General features: G+C 46.0%; 1 protein-coding gene across 4 annotated transcripts in view; it reads right to left on the bottom strand.

Annotated features, from left to right (window-relative positions):
* Nucleotides 1-20,540, bottom strand: part of LOC140730940 (scavenger receptor class B member 1-like) — a 59,748-nt gene extending 39,208 nt beyond the window's left edge. Inside the window, exons 1-3 of one of the 4 annotated variants that reach the window (XM_073052030.1) lie at nt 20,426-20,509; nt 20,085-20,258; nt 868-1,028 (exon numbers count right to left, since the gene is read on the bottom strand). In XM_073052030.1, the coding sequence (XP_072908131.1) occupies nt 868-1,028; nt 20,085-20,204 (281 nt within the window). In that variant the 5' untranslated portion in view covers nt 20,205-20,258; nt 20,426-20,509. Of the gene's footprint in view, nt 1-867; nt 1,029-20,084; nt 20,259-20,425 lie in introns of all 4 variants that reach the window. The other 3 variants (XM_073052028.1, XM_073052029.1, XM_073052031.1) reach the window with 3 other exon arrangements.
* Nucleotides 20,541-21,196: the final 656 nt, after the last annotated feature.

The following is a 21,196-nucleotide window of genomic DNA, read 5'->3' on the forward strand; positions in this document are numbered from 1 at the left end:
CTGTGGAATTCATTGCCACAGAGGCTGTGACGTGCAAGTCATTGGGTAAATGTAAAGTGGAAGTTGATGGGTTCTTGATTAGTCAAGGTGTCAAAGGTTATGGGGAGAAGGCAGGAGAATGGGGTTGAGAGGGATAATAAATCAGCCATGATGGAATGGCAGGGAAGATTTGATGGGCTGAATGGCCTGATTCTGCTCCTATGTCTTGTGGTCTTATGGAGTATTGTGTGCAACCTGGTCACCACACTATAGGAAGGCTGAGATGGTCTCCGAGTCCAAAGGAGATTCACCAGAATGTTGCCTCAATTTGAGGACTTCAGTTATGTGGAGAGTTTGGAAAGTCTGAACCTGTTTTCCCTGGAGTGAAGGAGGCTGAAGGGTTGCCAGATAGAGGTAAATAAGATTATGAGAGGCATAGACAGAGTAGAAAGTCAGAATATTTTTCCCCATGTCATTGTGCGCAGCAGGTGAAACATTTCAAAACAGGTGAGCGGAGACCATCAGGAGACTGCACACAACTGTTCCCTTTGAGGCTCTGAATTGTGAGTTGCGAGAGAGAGGTTCCAAAAGAAGGGAGCAGGAGCAGGGGCAGTTGGGACGTTCTGTGTACCACTGTCGCCTTGGATTGTGCGTAATTAGGCACCTGGCAAAGTCGTTAAGTCTAAGTGGAGCGGCCACTGTGTGAGTGGGCCAGAGTTGGAATAGGGAGTTGAGGCTTTGGATCACAGAGGCTTCAGCGAGTAGAGGCAGAAACTGTAGGTAGATTTTTTTTTGTTTAATTCTTTTTCATTGCTATTACACGGTTAGAGCAATCAGTAACTCCGTGGACTTGACAGTTAGGAGTATTTGCTAAACGGGAGCTGGTACCTGTAAACATAGGGTCCTCGCTGTGACAGAATTGGCTTCTCTCCATTGAGTATTGCCTCGGGATTCACAATGTGAAAGAAATACACAAACATGTAGAAAGGGATAGGAACATCTCTCCACACTGAATAGGCAAAACCATTCTTGGGGTTGATCTGCACGTTCTGAATCGAAAAACAAACCACAGATTAACACAGAGAACTCAATCCATCTTTTGTTCACAGACTACCCCAGCTAGGGCAACAGAACAGAGGAAATTGGCAAGACCGGGCAAGGTCCCATGACTTTTGAGTCAGAAGGTCACAACTGCTGAACTTCTCCACAACCCTCCCTCAGATATGAGTCAAATCAATAACCATGTTAGAGGAGTCCAAAGATTGATCCCAATTTAAGTACAGGACCTTTTTTCAGATTCAGATTTGTTTATTTATCAGATGACATTTGAACATCGAAACCTACAGTGAAATAAGCCATTTGTGTTAACGTATTCGCAACCTGAGGATGTGCTGGTGGGAGCCCGTAAGTGTAAGCTCCACTCAGCCTAAATGGCATTGCCGATCTCAATGGCATCACCTCCATTCTTCCAAATACTGAGGCCAAGATCAACCTTATTCAATCTCCCACCATCTCCAGGGATTACCCAGTCAGCCTCGACTGTACTGACCCAGGGAAAATATATCCTTATCGAGGGAAAAAAAATCTATATTGGAGTAAGTGATCGGTGTTCCACCCAGTTCGATTGGCCAGAAATATACTTCCCTTTTTCCATCGTTTTTTTCTCCAGTCCTGCTGAAGGGTCTCAGCCCAAAACGTTGGCTGTACTGTTTTCCATTGACACTGCCTGGCCTGCTGAGTTCCTCCAGCATCTTGTGTGTACTTTCCTTCCTGTTTGCTTCTGTATGTGTACTGTTACCTCTTCTATCCCAAAACGGAAAACACTAACCCGTACACCATCCATTAATTGGAGCACATTGCCCCATACACCATCCTATAACCCACTACACTGACCCATACACTGTCCCATAATCCAGAACACTGACCCATACACCATCCCATAACCCAGCACACTGACCCATACACCATCCCATAATCCAGAACACTGACCCATACACCCTCCCATAATCCAGAACACTGCCCCATACACCGTCCTATAACCCACTACACTGACCCATACACTGTCCCATAATCCAGAACACTGACCCATACACCATCCCATAACCCAGCACACTGACCCATACACCGTCCCATAACCCAGCACACTGATCCATACACCATCCCATAACCCAGCACACTGACCCATACACCGTCCCATAACCCAGCACACTGACCCATACACCATCCCATAACCCAGCACACTGACCCATACACCCTCCCATAACCCAGAACACTGACCCATACACCATCCCATAACCCAGAACACTGACCCATACACTCTCCCATAACCCAATACACTGACCCACACACTGTCCCATAACCCACCACATTGAACCATACACCCTCCCATAATCCAGAACACTGACCCATACACTCTCCCATAACCCAATACACTGACCCACACACTGTCCCATAACCCACCACATTGAACCATACACTGACCCATACACCCCCCTATAACTCAGTATTCTGACCCATACTGTGTCCCATAGTCCAGCACCTGTTGGACAAATGAGATAAGGAATCAGGACTCTGCGCAACTTCATTGCCCTTACGTAACCAAGTTAGCCGCAGATGGAGCTCTCTACTCGCTTTGGAACTTACGTTTGTTGAGAATCTCTGAATATATATGGTTAGGGTCCTGATTGTCTCATTATAGGGAGGATGTGGAAGCTTCAGAGGGGGTGCTGTGGAGATTTATCAGGCTGCTGCCTGGATTAGAGAATGTGTCTTATAAGGAAAGGCTGACAGAGCTAGGACTTTTTTCTTTGGAGCAAAGGAGGATGAGGGGTGACTTGACAGGGGTGTATAAGATAATAAGCTGCATCGATCGAGCGGACAGCCAGAGACTTTTTCAGAGTGACAATGGCCAATCCCAGAGGACTTCCACTTAAGGTGAGTAGAGGAAACTTTAAGAGAAATAAGACCATCAGACCAAAAAATATGGGAGCAGAATTAGGCCATTTGGCCCATCAAGTCTGCTCCACCATTACATCATGGCTGATCCATTTTCCCTCTCAGCCCCAGTCTCCTGCCTTCTCCCCGTATTCCTTCATGCCCTGACTAATCAAGAGCATAGCTTAAATATACCCAATGACTTGACCTCCACAGCTGCCTTTGGGAACAAATTGCACAGATCCACCATTCTCTAGTTAAAGAAATTCTTCCTCATCTACATGTTAAATGGACATCCCTCTATCCTGAGGCTGCGTCCTCTGGTCCTAGACTCCCCCACTATAGGAAACTTCCTCGCCACATTCACTCTATCGAGGCCTTTCAACATTCGATAGGTTTCAATTAGATCTCCCTCCCTCTTCTGAATTCCATCATGGGCCCAAAACTGCTCACAGTACTCCAAGTGAGGCCTCTCCAGTGAACTTATAAAGCCTCAGCATTACACCCTCGCTTTTATATTCTAGTCCTCTCAAAATGAAAGCTAACATTGCATTTTCCTTCCTCACCACCGACTCAACTTGCAAATTAACCCTTAGGGAATCCTGCACAAGGACTCCCAAGTCCCTCTGCAGTTCTGATTTTTGAATTTTCTCCCCGGTTACAAAATGGTCCACACTTTCATTCCTTCTACCAAGGTGCAAAATCATACACGTTCTGACAATGGATGTCCGAGGCAGGTTTTTTAAACACGGATCCAGATTAATTTATCTCATATGCAGCAAAACATAGAGTGACACACGTCGCTGGTGTTAAAAAACAGCACGCCCATGGAATAGGGGATAGTCCGCTAGTGTTGCTGCACATTCCAGTGACAACATGACACGACCATAATGTTGAACAACAGCGTGACACACAACACAGAACAGCACAAACAATAACAACAAATAATACAAAACGACGACGAAACAAGCCCTTTTCCCACAACCCCTGCTCCCCAGACACATGGGCCACCAACCCCAAGGTGAAGATCAGCGGCTGCGTGGGAGGAACTGCCTTGGCTGGGGGCAGAGGAAGATACATTCGGGACATTAATAAGTTCTTAAGGTAGGCACATGGATGAAAGAAAAATGGAGGGGTACGGATTGTGGAGAAGGGTTAGATTGTTTGTTGATTAGGTTTATATAATGCAGAGGTTGATAGATTCTTGATTAGACAGGCATGCAGGGATACGGGGTGGAAGTAGGAGGTTGGGGCTGAGAGGGAAAATGGAATGGCCGTGATGAAATGGCGGAGCAATTCAAAGAGCCACATGATCGAATTCTGCTCTTCTAGTTTATGGCTTTATACAGGCCACCACAACATTGTGGGAATGAAGGGATTCCCACACTTCTATGTTGGATAATTTTGCCTTTATCACACAATCGATGATTTGTCCAGAGAGTTGTGGCAATGACTTAAAGTGGATTCAGATAAAACTTTGAGTGTTTGTGGATCTGAGGATTATGGGGAATCAGCACAGAAGAAGAGTGAAGTTTTGGAGTGGATCTTTTCCACTGACACTGCCTGGCCTGCTGATTCCCTCCAGCACCTTGTGTGTACTTTCCTTCCTGTTTGCTTCTGTATGTGTACTGTTACCTCTTCTATCCCAAAACGGAAAACACTAACCCGTACACCATCCATTAATTGGAGCACACTGACCCATACACCGTCCTATAACCCACTACACTGACCCATACACCGTCCCATAACCCAGCACACTGACACATACACTCTCTCATAACCACACACACTGACCAGTACACTGTCCCATAACCCAGCATTCTGACCCATACACCGTCCCATAACCCAATACACTGACCCATACACCGTCCTATAACCAGGCACACTGACCCATACGCTCTCCCATAATCCAGCACACTGACCAGTACACTGTCCCATAATCCAGCACACTGACCCATACACTCTCTCATAACCACACACACTGACCCATACACCATCCCAAAACCCAGCACTCTGACCCATACACCATCCCATAACCCAATACACTGACCCGTACACCATCCCATAACCCAGCACTCTGACCCGTACACTGTCCCATAACCCAATACACTGACCCATACACCATCCCAAAACCCAGCACTCTGACCCATACACCATCCCATAACCCAATACACTGGCCCATACACTCTCCCATAATCCAGCACACTGGCCCATACACTCTCCCATAACCCAATACACTGACCCATACACCGTCCCATAACCCAGAGTGACGGTTTGGAGTGGATCAGACATGATCCTATAGAATGCTGGGCCGGGTTTGGAGAGGGTCAGAGATGATCCTATAGAATGCTGGTCCAGGTTTGGAGAGGGTCAGACATGATCCTATAGAATGCTGGGCCAGGTTTGGAGAGGGTCAGACATGATCCTATAGAATGCTGGGCCGGGTTTGGAGAGGGTCAGACATGATCCTATAGAATGCTGGGCCGGATTTGGAGAGGGTCAGACATGATCCTATAGAATGCTGGGCCAGGTTTGGAGAGGGTCAGACATGATCCTATAGAATGCTGGTCCAGGTTTGGAGAGGGTCAGACATGATCCTATAGAATGCTGGTCCAGGTTTGGAGAGGGTCAGACATGATCCTATAGAATGCTGGGCCAGGTTTGGAGAGGGTCAGACATGATCCTATAGAATGCTGGGACGGGTTTGGAGAGGGTCAGACATGATCCTATAGAATGCTGGGCCGGATTTGGAGAGGGTCAGACATGATCCTATAGAATGCTGGGCCAGGTTTGGAGAGGGTCAGACATGATCCTATAGAATGCTGGTCCAGGTTTGGAGAGGGTCAGACATGATCCTATAGAATGCTGGGCCAGGTTTGGAGAGGGTCAGACATGATCCTATAGAATGCTGGGCCGGGTTTGGAGAGGGTCAGACATGATCCTATAGAATGCTGGGCCGGGTTTGGAGAGGGTCAGACATGATCCTATAGAATGCTGGGCCGGGTTTGGAGAGGGTCAGACATGATCCTATAGAATGCTGGGCCAGGTTTGGAGAGGGTCAGACATGATCCTATAGAATGCTGGTCCAGGTTTGGAGAGGGTCAGACATGATCCTATTGAATGGTGGGCAGGTTTGGAGAGGGTCAGATGTGGTCCTATTGGCTCTGGTTATAAGGGTTTCATTAGTTAGGGTAGCAGAATGGAGGTTCTGTGGACAAGAATGAGATGCTCAGATGGTATGTTGCCTCCTGGGTACCAGGGTGCGCGACATCTCAGATCAATTCCTCAGCATTCTCAAGTGGGAGAATGAACAGCCAGAGGTCGTGGCCCAAGTAGGTATCAATGAAATTTGTAGGAAGAGTGATGAGTTTCTGCAAAGTGAGTTCAGGTAGCTAGTTGCTGAGTTAAATGGCAGGACTTCCAAGGTTGTGATCTCAGGATTGCTACCTGTGCTATATGGTAGTGAGGCCAGAAATAGGAAGATTATTCAGTTGAACACAACATGTACAGCACAGAGGCAGGCCCTTTGGCCCATCTAGCCTGTGCCAAACCATCTAAACTGTCTACTCCTATTGACCAGCACAGGGAATATATCCCTCAATACCCCTACCATCCATGTACCTATCCAAACCTCTCTTAAATGTTGAAATTGAGCTTGCTTGCACCACTTGTGGTGGCAGCTCGTTCCACGCTCTCACAACCCTCTGAGCGAAGCAGTTTCTCCTCGTGTTCCCCTTAAATTTTTCACCTTTCACCCTTAACCCCCGACCTTTGATTGTAGTCCCACCCAACCCTAGTGGAAAATGACTGCTTGCATTTACTCTATCTATACCCCTCATAATTCTGTATATCCTCTCAATCTTCTACATTTCAAGGAATAAAGTCCTAGCCTATTCAATATTTCCTTCTCACTCAGGTCTTCCAGAACCAGCTACATCTTTGTAAATTTTCTCTGTACTCTTTCAACCCTGTTTACATTTTTCCTGTCGGTAGGTGACCAAAACTACACACAATACTCCAAATTAGGCTTTATACAACTTCAACATAGCATCCCATCTCCGGTACTCAATACTTGAATTTATGAAGGCCAATGTGCCAAGAGCATCCTGTACAATTCTATCTGCCTGTGACACCACTTTCGATGAATTATGGACCTGTATTCCCAGATGCCTTTGTTCTACCGCACTCCTCGGTGCCCTACCGTTCCACTGTGTAAGACCTGCACTGGTTGGCCCTACAAAGTGCAAAACCTCACACTTGTCTGCACTAAATTCCATCTGCCACTTCTCAGCCCATTTTTCCAGCTGGTCCAGATCACGCTGCAAGCCATGAGTGCCTTCTTCGCTGTTGACTACACTCCATCCTTGGTGTCATTCGCAAATTTGCTGATCAGTTAACCACATCAACGTTCTGGGTGACAAACAATAAGGACTTAACACCAATCCCTGTAGCCTACCACTAGAGACAGGCCTCCAGTCAGAAAGGCAATTACCTACAACCACTCTCTGGCTTCTCCCACAAAGCCAATGTCTAATCTAATTTACTACCACATCTTGAATGGCGAGTGACTGAAACTTCTTGACCAACCTCCCATGCAGGACCTTGTCAAATGCCTTGTTAAAGTCCATGTAGACAACGTCCACTGCCTTGCCTTCTTCTACTTTCCTGGTAACTTCCTTGAAAAACTTCCTTGAAAGATTCCTTGAAAAACTTCCTTGAAAGATTGGTTAGACATGACCTACCACACATTCTTAATCAGTCTATGTCTACCCAAATACTTATATATCCAATCCCTCAGAATAACTTCCAATAACCTTCCCACAACTGATGTCAGGCTCACTGGTCTTTAAAGTCTTTCTTGAATACCAGACAACATTGGCATTTCTTCAATCCTCTGGTATCTCATCTGTCACTCGGATGTTTTAAATATCTCTGCTAGGGGCCTAACAATATCTGCATTTACCTCCTGAAGGGTCTGAGGGAACACCTTATCTGAGGTGCCCTGGGGATTTATCCACCCTAATTTACTTCAGGGCAGTTAACACCTCCTCGTCTGTAATCTAATTAAGGTTCATGAAGTTGACGCCAATTTGCCTCACTTCAATAGTGTCTCCTGAGTGAATACAGATACAAATTTATTTCAGATCTCACCATCTCTTTTGGCTCCACACATGGATTACCTTCCTGATCTGCCTGAGGACCATTTTTGTCCCTTACAATCCTTTTGTTCTTAACATATCTGTAGAATACCTTAGGATTCTCCTTCACCTTGTCTGCTAGGACAACCTTATGCCTTCTTTTAGCTCTCCTGATTTCTTTCTCAAGAGTTCTCTTGTGTTTATTATACTCTATAAGCATCTCATTTGTTCCTACCTGCCTATACCTGCAATACAGCTTTTTCTTAACCAAGGTCTAAATATCTTAAATTACAAGGATGTTGCTGGGACTGGAGGACCTCAGTTATAAAGAAAGATTGAATAGTTTAGAACTTTATTCTTGGAACGTAGAAGATTGAGGGGAGATTTGATAGAGGTACATGAAATTATGAGGGGTGTAGATAGGGTAAACGCAAACAGGCTTTTTCCACTGAGGTTGGGTGGGACAACAACCAGAGGTCATAGGTTAAGGGTGAAAGTGAAAAGTTTTAGGGGAACATGAGGGGAAACTACTTCATTCAGAGGTTTGTGAAAGTGTAGAATGAGCTGCCAGCACAAATGGTGCATGCGAGCTCGATTTCAACGTTTAAGAGAAGTTTGGATAGAAGTAGGGGTATGGAGGGCTGTGGTCCTGCTGCTGCAGGTCGATGAGAGTAGGCAGTTTAAATGCCGTAATGCCATAAAATGCAGTTTAAATGGTTTGGCATGGACTAGATGGGCTGAAGGGCCAGCTGAAGGGCTGTACTTTATGATTATGACTGTAGCCGTCTATCAGCTCAGGACAGAGGATTCTGGTGAGCTGCTGTTGGTGATCAATGCCTCAGTGAGGTGGTGGACTGGACTGATAGAGACAGAAGAGATTGCGGACGCTGCGTGGCCTTGCACCCAAGCAGTTCAGAGGGAATGGCGGTGGTTATGCTTTGTCCGTGGAGGGAGATCAAGTATAGCACAGTGGTTAGCGTAACACTTCACAGCGCCAGCAATCCAGGTTCAATTCCTGCTGCTGCCGGGAAGGAGTTTGTCAGTTCTCCCCGTGACCTCATGCGTTTCCTCTGGGTCTTCCTGTTTCCTCCCACAGTCCAAAGACGTTAGGGTTAGTGGGATAATTGGCCACATGGTTGTAAAACCTCACTGTGTCATGACTTCGCCCAGATTAAACAAAGTATTTTAAGATTTCAAATCTGGCACTTCCCTGGTCAGCTAATTCTCAGGGCCTTGCAGCCAGTGGCCTTCCAGGGATGTGGGACAGTGAGTCTGCAGTGATCACAGCAGACATCCCGCCCTGCAAAAACTCATTTCCACCACCCCTGCCCCCCGCAACCCCATATACTCCACCTCCCCCCCCACCCCCGGCCAACCTCCGAGGGTGTAAGTATACAGGACATTTGATTATGAAAGAACACAATTTATTTGATCACATATTGAAACTATTCACACACACACACACGCACACACACACACACACACACACACACACACACACACACACACACACACACACACACACACACACACACACACACACACACACACACACACACACACACACACACACACACACACACATTTTCTATTGGATTGAGGTCAGAAAATGATGTCAAGTCTGGTTCATCCGTGGGAGCAATTTCCAAACACCTGAAGGTACCACATTCATCTGTACAAACAATAGTACACAAGTATTAACACCATGGGACCACGCAGCCGTCATACCACTCAGGAAGGAGACGCATTCTGTCTCCTAGAGATGACCATACTTTGATGTGAAAAGTGTAAATCAATCCCAGAACAACAGCAAAGGACCTTGTGAAGATGATGGAGGAAACAGGTAGACAAGTATCCATATCCAGAGTAAAACGAGTCCTGTATCAACATAACCTGAAAGGCTGCTCAGCAAGGAAGCCACTGCTCCAAAACCGCCATAAAAAGCCAGACTACAGCTTGCAAGTGCACATGGGGACAAAGATCTTACTTTTTGGAGAAGTGCCCTCTGGTCTGATGAAACAGAAATTGAACTGTTTGGCCATAATGACCATCGTTATGTTTGGAGGAAAAAGGGTGAGGCTTGCAAGCTGAAGAACACCATCCCAACCGTGAAGCATGGGGGTGGCAGCATCATGTTGTGGGGGTGCTTTGCTGCAGGAGGGACTGGTGCACATCACAAAATAGATGGCATCATGAGGAAGGAAAATTATGTGGATATATTGAAGCAACATCTCTAGACATCAGCCAGGAGGTTAAAGCTCGGTCACAAATGGGACTTCCAAATGGACAATGACCCCAGGCATACCTCCAAAGTCGTGGCAAAATTGCTTAAGGACAACAAAGTCGAGGTATTGGAGTGGCCATCACAAAGCCCTGACCTCAATCTGATAGAAAATTTGTGGGCAGAACTGAAAAAGTGTGTGCTAACAAGGAGGCCGACAAACCTGACTCAGTTACACCAGTTCTGTCTGGAGGAATGGAACAAAATTCCAGCAACATATTGTGAGAAGCTTGTGGAAGGCTGCCCAAAACATTTGACCCAAGTTAAACAAGTTAAAGGCAATGCTACCAAATGCTAACAAAGTGTATGTGAACTTCTAACCCACTGGGAAAGTGATGAAAGAAATAAAAGCTGAAATAAATCATTCTCTCTACTATTACTCTGACATTTCACATTCTTAAAATAGAGTAGTGATCCTAACTGACCTAAGACAGGGAATGTTTTCTAAGATTAAATGCCAGGAATTGTGAAAAACTGAGTTTAAATGTATTTGGCTAAGGTGTATGTAAACTTCTGACTTCAACTGTATATATATATTCCTTGTTGAGTATTTTGTTGGAAGTCTCAATGCTAATAGTTAAATTCTAATGCAAATAGCTTTTCTATTTCTTTTGCAAACTTTCCTTGTACTGTGATGTGGCTTGCTTGGCAGATTTGAGCATTTTGCCAGAAGTCTCAACCTCATAGCAGTCTGTGTCAATGAATTTGTTAATTTTGCAAGACATCAGACTCACAAGTGTTTTGTGAGACAGCTGACTTCCGAATTCTGCCTTAATTCTGCCATGCTGAATGCCCTTTCTACATCACAATTAGAATTTGGCAGCACCAAAAAGCAGCTTCGTCAACTGGCAGAGCTCCTTGAATCTCAACTGCCCTGTGCTCACAGATTTTACTTTGGACAGCCTCCCCCAGAACTCTTCAACTGGCAAACTTTCGTAGTCTGACACCAGTCCTTCAAGGTTAGTTGAGACATAATCCAGGACTTCCAAGTGGAGCTGTTCTCTTGCACCTGCCTTGATCACATTTGGAAATCTCTCTGCCAAAGTCAAAATCTGCTCTGGATTCACCTTGTCTTGGCTCTCTGTATTGACCACTGACAGATTTTTCAAGAGTTGGTCTCTCATTGGGAACTTCTCCAAGATTTTCTGGAAGCACCTGACACGGAATGCTCTGGTATCTTTGAGGAACTGCTTTGTCTTGTAAGGGAGGATCTCTTGTGCTTTGTCACTTAGCAACTGCCTCCTTGCCAGGTACCCAATAAAAAGCAAGTATCTGGGTGGTGAATTATAGGGTTGCTCACATCGATCTCCTGAATGTTCTGTTCTCTCAGTACCTTTGGCTCAATAAATCTGCTTGCTGTGTCATAACATTAGCTATGCTAATGAACGAATGAAGCCTGTTAAACTCACCTCAACATGTCTTTTACAGTCATTTAACCCACCATGGGCAATGGAAAAGTCACTGTTGCAAACAGTGCAGCGGGCGACACTGTCATTATTTTTGACCCCTATTAGGCAGGGGTACCCTTTAGTGTGGTCTGGGGTGAAGTACGTTTTATATTTTCTTTTTTTGTAACACTCTGTCATGGCGCTGCAGGACACTAAACTGAACTGATGGACAATGAAAGAGAGAGAGAGGTCGACTGTAAAGCCTGCCCACAGAGAAAACTGATAGGTTCACTTAGCACAAAGAGAGACCAATCAGGATGCTCTCTCTGTCACTCTCTCACTATGTCTGTCACTCGCTCTCTCTCTGTCTCTCTCTCTCTCTCTCTCTCTCTCTCTCCCTCTCTCTCTCTCTCTCTCCTCCTCTCCCTCACGCTCACTCGCTCTCAAAAAAATCAATTTCCGGGATATTGTATATAATTTGCGGGCATCAGGGAGCCGCTATCAATATGTGGGAGACTCTCGGAACTTCCGGGAGGGGTGGGATGCCTGTCACAGCACCCAGTTGCCAGTGAGAATGTGCTCCCGAGTAACCATCATTCATTCTGGACTTATCAATAAACTAGGCACAACTACAGAGAGCTTTGCTATCAAATGAGCAATCTAGACTTGGACCTCATTGAAAGTTGGTTAGCAACAAAGTTTGATATACTCTAAATATTATGAGTTGTTAAACTTTATACAGCACTTAGTAGCACAAATGATAATTGATTAAATATAAAGCAGATAGAACTGCTAATGGTACCAAGTTTAATCAAATGCGTTGTATGACACATTGAATCAATCTCTCTCATGGCAATACTTTCACAGGTGATCCACTGAATGGGGGATGAAAGGTGAGGTTGAGGGTAATCCCCAAACAGGTGAAACAACTCCCAGTTCCACTTTCCTATTATCTAAGAACATCAGGGTTACCAATCTCTCCCAATTTTCCATCCACAGAGTAAGTTAAAATGTTACCGACTCCATAAAGACCTGAATGGATGAGTTTGCGCCTTTGAAAACGTACCAAATATTCCCAGACCAGAAGCTGTGAATGAACCAGGTGACTTGCAGTCTGTTGAGAGACAGACCTGTGATGTTCAAGATGGAGAATCCCATAAGAAGTCTGGGTATAACCTACAGAAGGCCATCATTGGAGCCTAAAGGCATTTCTGTGTGAAGTTGGATAAACGACAGCTATGGTAGGGTTTGCACACCATTGCGTCCTATCAGATGAAACCTAACACCACAAATAGCAGTGATGCCTCTGCCTACGATGAGCTCAACACCTTTCACATATGCTTTGAAGGGCAGAATAACACGGTACCCACGGCATCCGGGGTCCCCGTGACCTCTCTGAGGATTTTATTCCTTGGAACGTAGAAGACTGAGAGGAGATTTGATAGGGGTATACAAAATTATGAAGGGTATAGAAGAGGTAAATGCAAGCAGGTTTTCTCCACTGAGGTTGGGAGGGACTACAACTAGAGGTTATAGGTTAAGGGTGAAAGGTAAAAAGTTTAAAGGGAACATGAGAGTAAACACCTTCACTCAGATGGTGGTGAGAGTGTGGAATGAGCTGCTAGTGCAAGTGGTGCATGTGAGCTCAATTTCAATGTTTCAGGGAAATTTGAATAGCTATATCGATGGTAGGGATATGGAGGGCTAAGGTCCAGGTGCAGGTCAATAGGCAGTTTAAATGGTTTGGCATGGACTAGATGGGCCAAAGGGCCAGTTTCTGTGCAATAATGTTCTATGACTCTATGACTGTTTCTGAGTCAGATTGGCAGAACATCCTTCAAGAGGGTGAACCCTCGCAAGGCATCAGGTCCCGATTGAGTACTTGGTAAGGCTCCGAAAACCTGTGCCAACCAAGTGGCTGGAGTGTTCAAGGACATCTTCCACCTCTCCCTGCTACAGGCAGAGACTCCTACCCAAATCTAAAGGGCAGCAGCCATGCCGGTGGCCAAGAAAAGCAGGGAAAGCTGCCCGAATGACCATCACTCAATGGCATCTACTGTGACAAAGTGCTTTAAAAGGTTGGTTACGGCTGGAACTAACTTCTGACTGAGCAAGGACCTGGACCCACTGCAATTTGCCTACCACCTAGAGTGGACACAATCTCATTGGTTCTGTGTGGCTTTGGAGTACCTGGAAACAGTGCTGTTTCAGCAAAACATGTGTCAGGTTGCTATTTACTGATTACATTGGTGTACATCATCATTATACCCTCAGGACTTATCAACAAGCTTCAAGCCCTGGGTCTCTATACCTGGCGGAGAATTTCACCTGGTCCCTCAACACCAGCTCCATAGCAAAGAAAGCCCAGCAGCGTCTCTACTTTCTGCGAAGGCTGAGGAAAGTTCACCTCCCCCCATCCTCACCACATTCTACAGGGGTTGTATCGAGAGCATCCTGAGCAGCTGCATCTCTGCCTGGTTCAGGAATTGCACCATCTCAGATGGCAAGACCCTGCAGCGGATAGTGAGGTCAGCTGAGAAGATCATCGGGGTCTCTCTTCCCGCCATCACAGACATTTACACCACACACAGCATCCGCAAGGCAAACAGCATTATGAAGGACCCCACGCAGCCCTCATACAAACTCTTCTCCCTCCTGCCAACTGGGAAAAGGCACCGAAGCATTCCGGCTCTCACGACCAGACTGTGTAACAGTTTCTTCCCCCAAGCTATCAGACTCCTCAATACCCAGAGCCTGGACTGACACTGCCCTCTGCTGTGCCTATTGTCTCGTTTATTATTTATTGTAATGCCTGCACTGTTTTGTGCACTTTATGCAGTCCTGGGTAGGTCTGTAGTCTAGTGTAGTTTTTTTTTTCCTGTGTTGTTTTTCACGTAGTTCAGTGTAGTTTCGTGTTGTTTCATGTAGCACCATGGTCCTGAAGAACGTTGTCTCGATTTTACTGTGTACCGTACTAGCAGTTACGGTTGAAATGACAATAAAAAGTGACTTGACTCCCTCTGTAACTGAATTCTCAACTTTTTCATCAGTAAGAGTTGGAAATAACATCTCCTCCTCCCTCCTCACTCACGATCAACATTGGAACATCTGAAGAACGTGTACTTATCCCACTGCTCCACTCTGTCTACACCCACGAGTGTGTGACTACCCAAAACACCATTTATAAATTCACAGATGACACCACTGCCGTTGGTAAAATCACAGATGGCGACACGGAGGCATACAGGAATAAGCTGGTCAAGTGGTGCCACACAACAATTACCCCACACTCACCATCAGCAGCTCAAGGAATTGATTGTGGACTTAAGGAAGGGGAAGCCAAGTGAATTCACACCAGCCCCCATGCAGGGATCAGAGTTGGAAAGGATGAGAAACATTAAGTTCTTTGGGTGTCAATGTCCCAGAGGATCTATACTGGGCCCAACATATTGATGTCATCATGAAAAAGGCACGCCATTGGATCTAATTGGTTAGGGGCTTGAGGAGATTTGATATATCACCATAGACTCTTACAGATTTCCACAGATGTATAGTGGAGATCACTCTGATTAGCTGCATCACAGCCTGGTGTGGAGGCTCCAATGCACGGGGGCTGCAGAGGGTTGTAGTCTCAGCCAGCTCCAACTCAGGCACAACCACTGAGGGCATCTTCAAGAGACGGTGCATCAAGAAAGTGGCGTCTGTCATTAAGGATGCTTATCATCCAGGCCGTATCCTCTTCTCATTACTACCATCGGCGAGGAGGTACAGGGGATTGAAGACCCACACTCAATGATTCAAGAACAGCTTCTTTGCTTCCCTCCCAGCAGATTTACAAATGGTCCATAAACCAGGAAAACTACATCATTATTCCTTTTCTTTTGCATGATTAATTTATTTTGTAATTTCTATGCTGTGCAATTCAATAACTTTATGGTCTCTTTACCTGGTTCTGTCTTTTTTTTAATGTGATTGGCCATCTCTCAGTTTAAAAACTTTATTCCTGGTGCATCCCTAATTTCTTCCATAACCACTTCGAAATATACAGAGCTATGGGATTTTCTATGGCCTCGTCCTCCCGTTAGAATATTTCTATGGCAAACTTTTTTATGCCATGGACCCCTACCATTAACCCAGGGATCCATGGACCCCAGGTTGGGACTCCTGATCTATTGGTTTTCAGATGATACCACTGTGGTGGGTCGATTCTCAAACAATGATGAGTCGGAACACATCAAGAGACAGGGAATCTAGTGACATGGTGTCATGACAACAGTACTTCCCATTTGTCCAACTATCTCAATGATACTTTTCCTGTCTAAATGGTCAATTTTGGAATGACCGGCAACTTACTCAAATTGCCAGGTTTCTGGCTATGCCCGTAACCTGCTTTTATATCTCTTTAGGATCAGTTGTACTCTTTCTAATTGTGGTCTTACCTGGCTGTGTCCCCGGCAAATCTGGCACTATCACCTTTGGATATTAACAATACTGGCATGGACACTGACACCAGTGGAACACTGCACACTGCCAACCAGAAAGGTAGCACACTATGCCTACTCTCTGCCAAAAGCCCTCATCTCATTGGACAGCAGGGCAGGCAGGAGGGACCTCCTGTCTCTAGTCTCCCTCTCCCAGGGAGAGGGTGTGCATTGGATCATTTTGAAATGTTTCTTTAAATGTTTATCCACTGCCAAATCTTTTCAGATTTAAGATTAGCTTTACTTGTCACATGAACCTCAAAATATCAAAAGGTACAGTGAAGTACATTGTTTCTGTCGATTTGAGGATGTGGTGGGGGGCAGCCCGTAAGTGTCTTCACACTTCCAGCACCAACGTAGCATGCCCACGGCTTACTAATTTGTATAACTGTGGAATACGGGAGGAAACCCACATGGTCACAGTGAGAACGTACAAACTCCTTACAGACAGTGACAGGAATTTTCCACAAGACCATAAGACAATGGAGCAGAATTAGGCACTCGGCTTGAGTCTGCTCTGATGTTCCATCATAGCTGATTCAGCTGCCTTCCGTAGTTTTTAAAAGATTCCCAATCCTCTAACTTCCCACTAATTTTTGCTATATTATACGCCTTCTATTTGCTTTTATGCTGTCTTTGACTTCCCTTGTCTCATCCTCTCTTTAGAATACTTCTTCATCTTTAGAATATATCTGTCTTATGCCTTCCGAATTGAAACCTCCAGCCATCGTCCCTGCTGGTGTCTCCTTCTAATCAATCCTGGCCTGCTCCTCTCTCGTGCCTCTGTAATTCCCTTTACTCCACCATAATACTGATATATGTGACTTGATTTTCTTCTCTCAAACTGCAAGGTGAATTCTATCGTGTTACAATCACTGCATCCTAAGGGTTTCCTTTACCTTAAGCTCCCTCGTCAAATCTGGTTCATGACACAAGACCCAGTCCAGAATTGCCTTTCCCTAACTGAACTCTACCACAAGCTATTCAAAAAAGCCATCTTGTAGGCATGCTACAAATTCCCTCACTTGGGATCCAGCACCAACCCAGTTTTTCCAATCTACCTGCATATTGAAATTCCCCATGACTAACATAACATTACCGTTATTACATGCCCTTTCTATTTCCCGTTGAAATTCAACTACTGTTGAAGGTTTGTATATAACTCCAAATAGGGTCCTTTTACCCTTGCAGTTTCTTAACTCTACCAACAAGGTTTCTACATCCTCTGATCCAATATCTCCTCTTTCTAAGGATTTGTTTTCTTTTTTTTACCAGCAGATCCACCTCATCCCCTCTGCCTACTTGCCTGTTCTTTCACTACAACATGTATTCTTGGACATCAAGCACCCAACACTAATCTTCTTTCAGTCACGTCTCAGTGATACCCATAACGTCATACCTGCCAATCACTAATTGCACTACAAGATCATCTACCTTATTCTATGTACTGCAAGCATTCACATACGTATAACACCTTCAGTCCGGTCTTCATCACCCCTTTCAGTAGAAGACAGAGACGGAGGCAGAGTTGAGATGGCGCTAAACAGCAACTCCTTTGATTTCATCTTCAGAAACAGCTCTATTTTCATCTTTAATATCTTTAATTTTCCCTTTCAGGGTTCTTTTGAAGACCCTGACCTGGAGTTACATGCAGACTTCAGTTCTTTGTGGGAATGGGACCCGTTCCCGGGGTTTTCAGGACTGGCCGTTGTTCGGCCTGAGAGTCCGGCTCGTATTGGGAAGCCTAAGATCTCGGGGCTCTGGAGGCGGGCGGATTGAGGGTCGGTGTCACTGCAGGAGACCGGTGGGTCGTCGGGGGCGTCGGAGAATCTACTGCTGCGTGCCTGAAGACCCGGGATCTTCGCGATCTTCAGACACAGAGCTCAGAAAAAGCGACATAACAGGCTTTTAACATCGTAAACCAGCGAGTTGTCGTTATGTCTCCCCGCTCGCTGGGAAAATGGAGACACCTCCCTGTCCTTTATTAGGCAGAGGGACGGTATGTCGAGTGCCCGATGAAACGCCAAGTCTTTGGGGTAACTGCACGTTATTGCTCGGTGGCGGGTGCCGACGCTTGCTTTTGTTTTTGCTGGTGGGGGGAGGGGGAATTGTTGCTCGGTACCCCTCACACACAGGATGGGGGAGTTGGGGGGACTTTGGGGTTCTCACATTTAATTGCCGTTCATTCTTTGTGGCACCTCTCTGTTTTCATGGACGCTTGTAAAGAAAAAGCACTTCAGGATGTATATTGTACATATTTCTCTGACATTAAATTGGACCTTTAAACCTTTGAACCTTTGCCCCCATGTTACACTGCGACACATCCCACTGACTGCAACTTTGCCCCAGTATCTGCCTGTCCTTCCTCATAGCCTCTCTACACACTGCGTATCAACTACCCAGTCCTCAGCCCTATACCTCCAGTTCCCACCCCTTTGCCAAAATCAGTTTAAACCCTCCTCAACAGCTCTAGCAAACCTGCCCGCAAGAATATCAGTGACCCTCGGGTTCAAGTGTAACCCGTCCTTTTTGTATACATCACACCTTCCCCAGAAGGGATCCCAATGATCCCAAAATCTGAAACCCTGCCCCTGCACCAGTTTCTCAACCATGCTTTCATCTGTACTATTATCCTATCCCTATCCTGACTAGTACGTGGTACTGGGAGGTCCTGCTCTTCGGCCACTTCCCTAACTCCCTATACTCACAGCACTGGACCTCTTCCCCCTTTCTGTCAATTCGTTGGTGCCGATGTGCACCATGACCTCTGGCTGCTCACCCTTCCTCTTGAGAATCTTCTGCCGCTCTGAGACATCCTGGTCCCCAGCACCTGGGAGGCAACACGTCACCCTGGCTTCTCTTTCACGGCTACAGAATCTGCTGCCCATCCCCCTAACGAGTCTCCTATCACGATCACTTTACCCCTTCGTGCTAAGCCTCAGAGCCGGCCACAGTTTGTCGCATCGTAGTTCCCACCCCCAGCAGCAATCAAAAGAGTATACTTGTTGCTGAGGGAAAAGGCCACAGGGGAACACCACACTAACTGCTTACTCCCCTTACTTCCCCTGCTGGTCACCCGTCTACTGACCGAAGCCTGAACTTCAGACAGGGTGTGAAAGACTTGTCTCTGAAGTTTCCAGCCTCCCAGATGGTCCTGAGTGAATCCAGCTCCAGCTCCAGTTCCTTGACCTTGTCAGTCAGGAGCTGCAGTCGAGAGCTGTACCTGCAGATGTAGTCATCAGGGTACCCTGAAATCATACATTTCACAGGAGGAGCATTCCACTGCTGAACTACTACCCTCCCCACACATTATACCTCTACCTTCTCAAGCTTAAGTTCCAGCCTGCACCTGTTCTTGCCCAAGCCTGACCACTCTAACACTGTCCAGTCACACCATGGCCACTCCACTTAAATCCCGCTTCTGTTTATTCGCCACTGCTGATTAGCCGTAGTTACTATTAATCCAAGCAATCTCCCCGACGTCCGGTACTGTAAAAAGTTACACTAACCGCTAGGCTATTGTGGTGCCCTAAGGTAGGCACCCCTCAAACCACCTACCATGACCACCTGGGCCCTACACTGAGACAGTAGTGACCTCTGCACAAAGTGAATGCCGACAGGCATCAGCATCAGGAAGTCAACAACCCCCATCACGGATATAAAAGCAAAATCCTGCAGCTACTGGAAATCCAAAGTAAAAAACGGGAATCTTCGGAGTTCCCAGCATCTCTGGAGAGAGAGAGAGATGATTTCAAGTTGATCATCGTTCACCTTCTCTCTCTCTCTCTCTCTGCATTGATGCCACATCATTTATTGAGTACTTCCCACAAATTTGTGCTTTTTCCTCTCCTGCAGAAACTGCATAGGGTCTTAACATTTGTACCTTAATGATTTGGTCCTGAATAATCTGGGGCGACACGAAGATTAAAACCAGGCTGAGAGCGACAAGCAGGAGCCCAGCCACCAGGATGAAGACGATTGTCCTTTGCCTGGGAATGTTCATTTCCAGATCTCTGAAAGCAGCAGCTATCCTGGAAGGAAGGTCCCAACACAGGATCTGTCCCGGAGCAGTGTGTTCAACAAAGACATTAGAGCATAAATCAATGATTGACAGGTAACCTTTCCGAGTAATTATTGGGAGTTATTTGAAATCTTTGGTCCATAAGATATACAATAAAATTGCAACAACTCCCTCTCCTGCATATCAGTGACCTTAGGACTTACCTGAGGGGACTAGTCAGCGCCAGGCAGCATATCAGAAGCTGAGCCCTCCTGACCCATGGTCTGATCAGGCACTGCTTTCAGTCTGTATGAGATCTCTGCCCCTTTGTCATCAGCTAATTACTAATGTGATGCACTTTACGATCAGCGCTGGCTGATGTCACCTGGGTAAAGGTTAACTTCTCACCTTTGGATATTCTTGTCTAGCGATCTACTTAAATATTTACCACAACAGCTTATAATTCATTATTGAACTTGGCTGAGATTCTGTGTTGGAGTATTCGATGACTCTACGACTTCTGGAATTGCACAGATTCAGGCAGGGAGAACCTCAAGAAGACCAAACTGTGGAGACTGGGCCAGAGACAGGGGCAGACAAGCAGGTGGCTCCTGTGATGGAGGTAGGGAGGGTGCAACAAGTGAGAATTGGGACAAGTGGGTGGTGAAGAGGGAGACAACAGGTGAGGTGGCCAGGCCAGTCAGTGATGGGTGAGCCGGGATCCGACACCCTCATTCCGTGATATGGTTTCATCTGACAGGAAACTCCATTAAACAGTGTGTCGGCGAGGAAACGGTCACAGGAGGTAGAGGCAGATGTGACCATAAGACATAGGAGCAGAATTAGGCCATTCAGCCCATCAAATGTGCTCCACAATTCCATCATGGATAATTTATTATCCTTCTCAATCCCATTCTCCTGCCTTCTCTCCGTAACCTTTGATGTGCTTACCTATCAGGAATCTATCAGACTCTGCTTTAAATATACCCAGACTC

The sequence above is a fragment of the Hemitrygon akajei genome, chromosome 7 (assembly GCF_048418815.1).
Source record: "Hemitrygon akajei chromosome 7, sHemAka1.3, whole genome shotgun sequence".
Lineage (NCBI taxonomy): Eukaryota > Metazoa > Chordata > Chondrichthyes > Myliobatiformes > Dasyatidae > Hemitrygon > Hemitrygon akajei.